The sequence below is a fragment of the Oncorhynchus gorbuscha genome, linkage group LG15 (assembly GCF_021184085.1).
Source record: "Oncorhynchus gorbuscha isolate QuinsamMale2020 ecotype Even-year linkage group LG15, OgorEven_v1.0, whole genome shotgun sequence".
Lineage (NCBI taxonomy): Eukaryota > Metazoa > Chordata > Actinopteri > Salmoniformes > Salmonidae > Oncorhynchus > Oncorhynchus gorbuscha.
The window spans coordinates 68,988,388-68,999,818 of NC_060187.1; the positions used below are offsets into that span (position 1 = coordinate 68,988,388).

The window sequence follows — 11,431 nt, forward strand, 5'->3', positions numbered from 1 at the left end:
CCACTCAGGGGACAGTGTCTACCAGGCTTAACGGTGTTTCTGTTGTTTGTTCATTTTACCACCTCTCATTCGAAACCTATTCATTAGCATCTGGTCTCACACACATTAGGCATTAGCTAGTTGAGGGGGCACATGGAGAGGGAGTTTGTGCCAGGGTGGGAAGTGTGCATGTGTGTGTCTATGTCTGTAATTGTTTGTGTTTGTCAGGATAGGAAGGGGGTTAAGGCACTGATTACATCATGAGAAAAGAGTTCCACAGTGAGCCTCCCTGAAAAGCTGAACTCTTAACTCAAACCACATGGGCATTACTGGCGCGACCAACACATACTGCTGGCAGTAAATTCTTATTACACACCAGAATTTAATTAACAGTTTTTATATTTATGGTGTCATGCACTAGTGAAATCTCAAGGCTGCTTTCTATGTGATGGTATAATTGCTACCATAAAGGTTGATCCCTGGAAAGCAGGCGGTGAATAGTTTGGGGTGTTGATCAGATGGACAGAAACCATTCCAGATCATCTGTAGTATTAACCCACTGGATGGATGGAAATGAACAGTGATGAAATAGATAACCAATGCATTCAGATACACACACTGTATAGTGCACTACTATATAGGGAATTCAACATGATAGCCTACATAGGGTTCCCCAGCAGCAGTCAAACTTGGCCCGGGGGTGGCTTATTTGGCCCCCCCAAGTTTTCTGAGTATTATTATTTTTATCATTGAACATAAAGGATTGTAAAAACACCAGGAAATCACCAAGTGCTAAAAACTCCCAACACCAAGTGCTAAAACATGTTGGGAGTCTGTTCCCCAGTATCCCACACGCATAATAGAGAGATACACGTGTGATCATGTACAAATAAATGTAAGCAAGATTTGAAATTATGTTTTAGTCAAATATACACTACTGTTCAAAAGTTTGGGTTCACTTAGAAATGTCCTTGTTTTTGAAAGAAAAGCAATTTTTTTGTCCATTAAAATAACATCAAATTGATCGGAAATACAGTGTAGACAATGTTGTAAATGGCTATTGTAGCTGGAAACAACAGATTTTTTTAATGGAATATCTACATAGGCATACAGAGGCCCATTATCAGCAACCATCACTCCTGTGTTTCAATGGCACGTTGTGTTAGCTAATCCAAGTTTATAATTTTAAAAGGCTAATTGATCATTAGAAAACCCTTTTGCAATTAAAGAAGCAAGAAAACTAACCTTCTTTAGACCAGTTGAGTATCTGAAGCATCAGCATTTGTGGGTTCGATTAAAGGCTCAAAATGGCCAGAAACAAAGAACTTTCTTCTGAAACTCGTCAGTCTATTCTTGTTCTTAGAAATGAAGGCTAATCCGTGAGAGAAATTGCCAAGAAACTGAAGATCTCATACAACGCCGTGTACTATTCCCTTCACAGAACAGCGCAAACTGGCCCTAACCAGAATAGAAAGAGGAGTGGGTGGCCCGGGTGCACAACTGAGCAAGAAGACAAGTACATTAGAGTGTCTAGTTTGAAAAACATACGCCTCACAAGTCCTCAACTGGCAGCTTCATTAAATAGTACCTGCAAAACACCAGTCTCAACGTCAACAGTGAAGAGGCGACTCCGGGATGCTGGCCTTCTAGGCAGAGTTCCTCTGTCCAGTGTCTGTGTTATTTTGCCCAACTGTATCTCATTTTTATTGGCCAGTCTAAGATATGGCTTTTTCTTTGCAACTCTGCCTAGAAGGCCAGCATCCCGGAGTCGCCTCTTCACAGTTGACGTTGATGGTGTAATATCATGGTACACTAATACACTACATGGCCAAAAGTATGTGGACACCTGCTTGTCAAACATCTTATACCAATATCATGGGCATTAATATGGAGTTGGTCTCCCCTTTGTTGCTATAAAAGCCTCCACTCTTCTGTGTGAAGGCTTTCTACTAGATGTGGGAACCTTGCTGCGGGACTTGCTTCCATTCAGCCACAAGATCATTAGTGAGGTTGGGCACTGATGTTGGGCGATTAGGCCTGGCTCACAGTCGGCATTCCAATTAATCCCAAAGGTGTTCAATGGAGTTGAGGTCAGGGCTCTGTGCAGGCCAGTCAAGTTCTTCCACACCGATCTCGACAATCCATTTCTGTATGGACCTCGCTTTGTGCACGGGGCATTGTTATGCTGAAACGGGAAAGGGCCACAAAGTTAGAAGCACAGAATCATCTAGAATGTTATTGTATACTGTAGCATTGATTTCCCATTCAAATCAGCCCCAGACCATTATTCCTCCCCCATCAAACTTTACAGTTAGTACTATGCATTGGGGCAGGTAGCGTTCTCCTGGCATCTGTCAAACCCAGATTCGTCCGTCAAACTTCCAGATGGTGAAGAGTGATTCATCACTCCAGAGATCGCGTTTCCACTGCTCCAGAGTCCAATGTGAGCAAGCTTTACAATACTCCAGCTGACGCTTGGCATTACGCATGGTAATCTTAGGCTTGTGTGCGGTTGCTCGGCCATGGAAACCCATTTCATGAAGTTATTTTGCTAATGTTGCTTCCAGAGGCAGTTTGGAACTCGGTAGTGAGTGTTGTCCCATTCTGTGAGCTTGTGGTCTACCACTTCGCCGGTTGAGCAGTTGTTGCTCCTAGAGGTTTCCAATTCATAATAACAGCACTTACAGTTGACCGGGGCAGTTCTAGCAGGGCAGAAATTGTACGAACTGACTCGTTGAAAAGGTGGTATCCTAGTGTACTTATTTTGTGCGCCAGTATCTTAAATGGGCAATCTGAGATTCAAACAACACAGCATCCCACCACTTTTTTGATTGACAGCTGAGGGATGGGTTACAGTTGAAATAAGCTCATTAGGCATTTATACATTATATTTATCAAGAATCAATGACTATAAAAAATTTATTTAAGTCCAAAAATGTATATACCAATCCCAAATTGCCGCTTATAGGATTGCTAAAGTACATGTGTGAAGAAAGAGCCTGTCATAAAAAGACAGACAGACCTTGTTCCATGGATTATCTTTATTGCAGAGAGCAGTCCAGTTCATTGTCATTTGAGCATACTAAGGAATGAAATAAAGAATGCAGCAAATACACAATCCAAACACTCACGTACAAGTCTGTTTAAATCATTCAAACAAAGAGCATTAACACATCTATCTCCATATCGGAAGCCAGAGTGGTGTGTATTAGGGACAGGAGTTTTTCCTGGTCACGTGGGTAGGAAAACCTCTGCTGGATCTCTAGTTGTTGCTTAGACACACTACAGCCCAGATTTTTTCCTGATCAGTCAGACAGACAGGAAAAACCTATGGCCCTAGTGTGTATATTTCTAAGTGTGCCATTGGTATAGACCAGAACAGTGCATGTTGTTACATGGTAACGCAGCACTGTGCTGTTGTGTTCCCTCAGAGTGACATGTAATACAGTAGAACAGGAACAATGAGGTACAACAGTAGGCAACAGCACACTAGAATCCAGCCCTGACAGATTGTAACAGTAAAACAGAGCCATAGAGATAGAGATGGAAGTTTAACCAACATTAATGTCGTTCCATTCTTCCTGGATTTAGACTCTCGTTCTAAATTCTAGCTACTCAGCTGGTTTGCGTAGCTGGTATAATTTAGGATCAATAACAGGACCGTTATTGTATTGGTCAATATTGGCTGCTATGGAACCATGTGATACCATCAGAGTGCTTTTTGGTTGAAACCGCAGTGGCCAAACTCTTTCTTTATCAAGTCAGTCAGTCAGCTTTGCATGATACAATGCTGCACGTGAGTGGCTGCACCAGGATTGACAAACACTGCCCCTAGTGGACCCTAAAATAGAACACTGAATTGGGTAGAATCATATAAATGGGTTTGACAATGATTATTACCAATGAAAGCAGCATGGAATGCCGAATTCCACACATCCCGACTCTACCGAAGTACTATCACACTGTTGTACACAGTGAAATCAACCAGGATTAGACAGTGATGTCATAAATCTGCACTGGCAGCCAAATGGAAGTCCCATGTGGATGACATCATCAATGTCTAATCCCCATTTAGACTGTGTGACCTTCAATGTGAGATTGAATCCAGAACCGTGTCAGTTCAAGCCATTACATTTCTATGGTCTAATGACCCTTGGCATCTCAGCTGTGAGGCCACTTATCAATTAACAGATTGAAAACCAATCAATGATTAATACACCACAATGCCCCTACCAGCTTTAAGGGAAATAAAAGTAAAATCCTACATGCAAGAAAATTATAAAAACAAAAAAATGTAATCCTACAATGGTTTAGACAGGTAGCCCAATTCTGATCTTTCCTTCACTAATTGGCCTTTTGACCAATCATCTGTGATAAAGATTGGATGTGAAAAGATAGGATGTGATTAGTCAAAAGAACAATTTGTGAAAAAAAAGATCAGAATTTGGCTACCTGTTTAAACGCAGTCTAAGTACAGCTGCATGGGTAGAGCAGAGGCACAACATGGAGAAATGAAAATGTTTTATACAATATCAGAGTGCTTTTAGTAACCTCTGGGAGGGGGAGGGGTTGGGGAGAGAGAATAGAGGAAAGAAGAGTCAGAATGTAAAAGGAATGCAAGTCAAGGAAAGGAAAATGGAATAAAGGTGCAGAGTGGAGGGAGAGATCAAGCACTTTGTATTTTTAATTCATTGTTTCTCCCTCACTCGCACTCGTTTTCTCGGAGGACATCGAACATATTGACTGTGAGGCTGGTTGGCCCCTTCCTCTCGTTCACTGCTGGGTGTCCAAACCCTTCATCTTCATCATCATCACCATCATCATCAGCATCCCTATCCCTCTCCTCCTCCGGCTCAGAGCTGGACTCCCCCTCCTCCTCCTCCTCCCTCTCCCCTGCCCCCTCTTCCTTCCGTCCCTGTAGAGCGATGATCTCTGCCAGGTCTGGGTGGGACTCCCACTGCTCTGTATAGCGCAAATCCATTGGTTGAATAATTAATCAATCAAGCAATCAAATAAACATTTTTCTTCATGTTTTTTTGTACAAAGCCCCAGTCATCAGTTTAAAGGTTGGAAACCAGATCAACATGAAGATCAGCCGTGCACAGTAGATCCCCTGCTGGGATTTGACCTTCCCCTGCGTGCCCACTGTTCACGGCCGACATTTGTGTCGGTCTATCTTCCCTTTTAAATATGAGTCTCTGCTGTCTGTACAGTAGTGATGAAGTGATATGCCTGATGCCTCACTGGTTGTCATGACCGGTCTATGACCCCTCTGATAGTTGTATGACCTGTGTATTGACCTCTCTGATAGTTGTATGACCTGTGTACTGACCTCTCTGATAGTTGTATGACCTGTGTACTGACCTCTCTGATAGTTGTATGACCTGTGTACTGACCTCTCTGATAGTTGTATGACCTGTGTACTGAATTCTCTGATAGTTGTATGACCTGTGTACTGACCTCTCTGATAGTTGTATGACCTGTGTACTGAACTCTCTGATAGTTGTATGACCTGTGTACTGAACTCTCTGATAGTTGTATGACCTGTGTACTGAACTCTCTGATAGTTGTATGACCTGTGTACTGACCTCTCTGATAGTTGTATGACCTGTGTACTGAACTCTCTGATAGTTGTATGACCTGTGTACTGACCTCTCTGATCATTATATGCAGGTGGTCTGAGGCACAGACACAGCCTCCCGTCGACGGCCAGCCGCAGCAGACTGTTAGCTGCCCGATACACGTCGTTACGAGCTGCCTTCGCTGTCTTATAACCCCTCCTCTCTGCCCAGGCTGTGAGACAGACAGGGAGAAAGAAAGAGAAGAGAGAGAACGAGAAAGAGGGGTAGGGAGAGAAAACAAAAAACGATAAATTGTTATTGTATTATAATTTCAACTGTTCCTGAGAATTTCCCAAATGTCTCCCTGACATCCAGACAAGAGGGCGTGTTTCAACAGTTTAGAACCGGACCAGAGGTTCTAGAACCAGACTAGAGGTGGTCCTTACCCTCACACACGTCCCAGGCTGTCCAGCTGTGCTCGGGTCCCTGCTCCCTCTCCTTCTCCCCCCCCTTGGGTGCATGCTGTGGGCCCTCCACGCTGGGGTGCCGGAGCTTGAGCACCGACAGGAAGGGGGTCCGCTCACACAGATAACCCACAGAACTGTAGGGCTCCTGCAGCTGAGACACTGGGTAGATACCAGCTAGGATCTAGGGAGCAAGGGGCAGATAAGAGGAGGGAGAGAGGGGGAAATGGAGGAAGAGGCGTAGATACAAAAGAATGGAGGAAAAGTGTTTAGAAAGAGTAAAGCACGATGAGAAATATAGAGGGAATTTGTTTTAGAAAAGAAGTTTGAAAGGGGTTAATGGGTAATGATTGCTTTTATATACAAAGCTCTCCGCAATAGTTGAGACTTAAAAGTGGTACAGATTATGATTCTACTCCAAAAACAGCATTCAAATGGCCAGAGGGAATATCAGTTATTATTTTATTCTCCAAGACATTTCCTCCACAGGCTGTCACCAAAAAGTGATTTGACCTGGGATTCTACGGGAATGGGAGGACATAGTACACACAAACATACACACTTTTACCCTACTCACTCCCTCCTCTCAGTTACCTGTAGTTGTTTGTTGACTAGTGAAGGGAAGACCAGTCCAGGGCAGTCGCACAGTTTGACAGTGGGTGTGAGGTAGTAGGTCTGGAAGTATTTGGTGTGGCCGGGGGTTCGAGACACACTCACCACCTTCCTACCTACCAGACTGTTCAATACTGATGACTTCCCCACGTTAGGGAAGCCTAGGGAGGGAGGGAGAGACACGTATATCTATATTCCCTTTGTGGTAAACATTTCTGAATGCCAGAGGCGGCTGGTGGGGGAACAAAGCCTTGAGGTACACAAGCATGACTTAATTTATCAAGTTACTAATCAGTGACGACAGATTACTGATTGGCAGGTAGAAAAGCAAGCTTCCAACATCACCTATACAGCCCAGCGTGAGTACGCCATCTTTATACAGCTCCTGGGAGGGGCTGCTCATCTCCATGGCAACATCACTCTGGTGCTCCACTAGCACAGAGTCGGCCCCCTCCTCTAACTGATCTCCCTCTGATCCCATAGCAACCGCATCTCTCTGGATCTTCTTCTCCCAGCTGGACAAGTCCACTAGAAGAGGGGGGGGGGGGGTTAACAATGGTGAACACTCCCTACAGCCAATCATTCTGTACACTTCTGGGAAAAAAAGTGGAGAATTGGGAAGCAGCATTACTTGTCTTCAGCCTATTTTAAGACTACTTCCATTCAGTGTTGGTTCTTCTATGATATACCCTTACAACCCTGCACCCACAGATCTTTGTATGAAGACACTAATCCTTCATTAGTAATGAGCTATGCTATGGAAAGTACCTGGCCAAAGCATTAAGTCATTACAGACATACATGGTTAGCAATACATGTGTGAAATAGGTGCTATGCCACCCAGGTGGGTGGGTCCCTTTAACCTTTTCCTGCTGTGATTTCCTGACACGCCTTCAGGATGTGGGTGGGGCCTCCAGCATGTCCCCACCCACATGTACCCTTTTTTCTCATCCTCTTCTTCTGAAGCACTAGAGTCACAGAAACAGATACAGACAGTGCAATAGGTTATCCTGGTGATCAAGTACACAGTTCCAACAGCTCCAATCAGCTCTCATCATTGTCCCTCGATTTGTTTATCACTTTCGCATCAGCACAACCACCCTCACTCACTCCCACCCACCTGTGCTGTATGGCTGGCCGGGGTGTGATGTGAAACAGACACAGTGGAGGTGGGGGAACTGTGTCTGGAGGTAGTGTGTCCAGGCCAGCACCAGGGGAGGGGGACACAGGTCAGCTTTGTTCAGCACCACCACCACCTGCTTCTGCAGCTCCCCAGTGATGTAGTGGTACAGCGCTGGGGGAAACTGCAGCACCTGCATGGGAGGGACACACCAGGAACACATTCATTAAGACATGCATGCTCGGTCTGGCAAACGACTTACTAAATGGCAACCTATTCCCTATATAGTGCGCTACTTTTGACCAGGGCCCATAGCAACATAGTCATGAACATAGTCAATTTATACATGGTACTGTCCACCTATAACTTACCCCGTCCGTGGCTCCACCTGGTGGATACTCTATGTATGCATTTCACCATATGGTTCAAAGCATAATGAAACCATAATTTTTATTTATTATATTTAACCTTTATTTAACTAGGCAAGTCAGTTAAGAAGAAATTCTTATTTACAATGACGGCCTACCGGGTAACAGTGGGTTAACTGCCTTGTTCAGGGGCAGAACGACCAGCTCGGGGATTCAATCTAGCAACCTTTCGGTTACTGGCCCAACGCTCTAACCACTAGGCTACCTGCCATCATAGTGTCTATTAATTACATTTCATGGTGACAGTAGTAAGTTGATAATGATACATGACTAGTAGCAGATAATGACAGTAGGAGTTTAAAAGAGATTACCCACCGGGTGCCTGATGTCCACGATGAGCAGGACCACATCGGACATCTCCAACACTCTCCACAACTGTCTCCACGTCTGAGAGAAAGAGAGGGGGGAGAGAAAGAGAGAGGGGGAGAAAAAAAGGGGTGGGGAAGGAAGTGTATAAAGAGTAAAGTTATACAAATACTATTTAGGTTTTACCTACCCTAGGTTTTGCTCAGTGTCAGAGAAAGAGGTGGTTTTTAAAGGATTCATTCAAGTTTATAAAATATTATAGAATTAATAGCTCTTTATTTATCCATCAAAATTGAACGTTCTGCTGACACAATACAGCACCCCCATAACTAGCTGGTCACTAACCTCAAGGCTGCCACCTCCCTCAAAAGCATTTATAAAGGGTGTATAAAGTGTTCTGAGTATATTCCTCACCTCCAGATTGTGCTCAAAGTGGCTGAGGGATCCAGGTGGGTTTCTGGTGTGCAGGTCGTTCAGATATTCCCGGTATGACTTCTCTTCTTTCTTCAGCAGCTCCTCACGATTCATCCCATAATTCCACGGAGGTCGCCGCGGAAACTCAAGACCTGGGATTGGAGGTCAGTGGCAGATACGTCAAGCAGTGACACAAACTGAAAAGACAATGTCAAAACTCACACTAGAATGGGTTTTTATTTAACAGCATTGAGAGGCTCAGGATACAGGTTACATATCAAATCACACGATATAGCGTACTACTTCGACCAGAGCACATATAGCTTAGGTCAAAATGAGTGTACTAAATAAGGAATAGGGTGCCATTTGAGACCTTTATTTAACAGCATTAAGAGGTTGTTGTGAGGCTCAGGGTCAAGGAGCGCTGACCTTTCTCTGTGGGGTAGATGTCGTTGATGTCAACCTCCAGGTCTTTGTCTAACATCTGGTCCAGAACCTTCTCTCTAGCAAGCTTCTTCCTCCTCTCCACCTCCTCTCTGCTCTCCTTCTCAAAGTGCAGACGGAACCTGAATGGACAGAGAGATTAGTATAGCTGTGTGTAGAGGGGGGAATTGGGCAGGGTGAGTGTGTGAAGGACACAAAACCATTTGTGTGCAGAGTCATGAAAATCAGGTGTGTGTGACATGGTGGTTTGTTCTGACAACAGCAGTTTCTGTAATTAACCATTGACCTCTGTCTGAAAGTTGTTTGCTCATGGTTCAGGATTCCTACAGTAACATTTTCTCTTTTTTTTTTTTAACTTCGTCTCTTCCGGCCTCTTACTTTTAATATCTACAGACCCAGACATTGCTCTAATTAATATTTTTTTCCATTATCCCTTCAGTTTGTTCCAGGGAATTCCCACTGTTCCAGGCATCAGTTCATACAGCAATCATGACATGTTTTCCCAAAAGGTATTTTTGATGATATCTGACAAAACAGAAACTCACTCAGCTGGTGAGAGCCTTATGAGCCTAGCTATCAGTGGTCACCAATCCTGGTCAATACAATCTGCAGGCTTTTGTTCAAGCCCAGCAATAACACACCTGTCTTTGTTTTGGTTTCATTGCAAGTGATGTAGTATTACATTAGCTCTGGTCCAGGGTGTTACGTGTGGCTTGCTCAGCATCTGCATGTAATCCCCTGGACCAGAGCTAAATACTACCTATGCTAATGTATTGGTAACTCACCTATTGGGGTCGTATCTGCCCTCCCTGATGCCGGGCTGCTGGTTTATTCTCCTGACATCTGTGGTTTCGCTATCTGAGGTGTCCGACTGCCTCTCCCTGTCCATCCCCCGCTCCACACTGGCATTACGGCTGCTGGGCCCTGAGCCTGGCTCACCTGACGAGGAGAGATCATCATAGTCAGATGCTTACATTGAACCATTCCCAAATGGCACCCTATTCCTATATAGTGCACAACTTTTTGTTGGGCACTATATAAAGGTGATAGGGTGCAATTTGGGACACAAATACAGTGGACAGAATGAAAACTACCCTCTATGTCGGCACTTGGTACCAAAGACCAGATTCCACAACGTTCTACTTTAGAATCGAGTGTACCATGCATTTACATACAATATATGCAATCTACATTACATAACACATAGCGATCTATAAATGTGGTAATCGTCTCAATACTAACCCTACGTAATAAATTGACAGCGGACGTTTTCATAATAAATCTATTTTCATTGCTAGCGGTAGTGTAGGTATGTGATCTCCAACACCGTTTGTTATTCCCTCAATTTGAGAAAGCTAGCTTTTCCTACATAATTTGATAGCGAGTCTGCGCAGTAGAGCTTACACAAAGTGAAAACAATACCAGTGTAGTACAGTGATGCTGATTTCTGTGCATCAATACTTTCCCACCAATGGCAATGAATGACGCCAGCAATACAATTTCAGCGATAAGGTCAGACACATAGCTAGCTTTATAACGTCGTCACCTCCTTAGCTAGCAAGCAAGGTAGTTAACGTTTGCTAGAAAGACCCAAATACACAAGGCACACGTTAAGACAAAAATAATGACGTCCCTATTCTTTATTTGTTGCTAATTCGTCCAAAATATATCGGGTAACATGCCAGTGTTATTGTTCCTGAAAGCAGAGCTAACTAGCCAAGTTACTCAACTCTCCTTGTACAAGTTAGTAAAATGAAAAGCTATGCTAGCTAACGTTAGCATTTTCGTTCACGCACACTGTCATTGTAGCTCACGTTACCTCTCTTTCTTTCCCGTTTCACTTGCATCTGTTTCTTCTTCTGTTTGGTGCTGAACGGCTTTTTCCGAGGCATATTTGAATGAAAAATGACAGTTTCGTAGTGTGGGTTTGTTTGTGTTAGCTAAGGCAGAAATACAGTAACGTCGTTATTTACTATCGTGAAGTTTCTCGACTCCTACACTTTAGCCATCCGGCACTGCAGAAAAAAATGTTGACTAAGTTACAAAAACATTCAATGGTAATACATGTCATTACACAGTTTATATTGACTTATTTTTTAAACAA

At 43.7% G+C, this 11,431-nt stretch overlaps 1 protein-coding gene across 2 annotated transcripts; it reads right to left on the minus strand.

Moving 5' to 3' along the window:
* Nucleotides 1–3,005: 3,005 nt before the first annotated feature.
* Nucleotides 3,006–11,336, minus strand: LOC123997886 (guanine nucleotide-binding protein-like 1). 2 transcript variants are annotated; one of them, XM_046302546.1, is made up of 12 exons: nt 11,147–11,336; nt 10,113–10,266; nt 9,313–9,449; nt 8,884–9,035; nt 8,479–8,550; nt 7,736–7,928; nt 7,479–7,583; nt 6,962–7,144; nt 6,599–6,777; nt 5,987–6,188; nt 5,632–5,772; nt 3,006–4,941 (listed from the first exon to the last, which is right to left on the minus strand). In XM_046302546.1, exons 1-12 carry the CDS (start codon nt 11,217–11,219, stop codon nt 4,682–4,684), a joined length of 1,851 nt encoding a protein of 616 aa, XP_046158502.1. In that variant the 5' UTR covers nt 11,220–11,336; the 3' UTR covers nt 3,006–4,681. The 2 variants fall into 2 exon arrangements, with proteins under 2 accessions (XP_046158502.1, XP_046158503.1); XM_046302547.1 differs by lacking the exon at nt 11,147–11,336 and adding an exon at nt 10,570–10,718.
* Between the last annotated feature and the right edge of the window lie 95 nt (nt 11,337–11,431).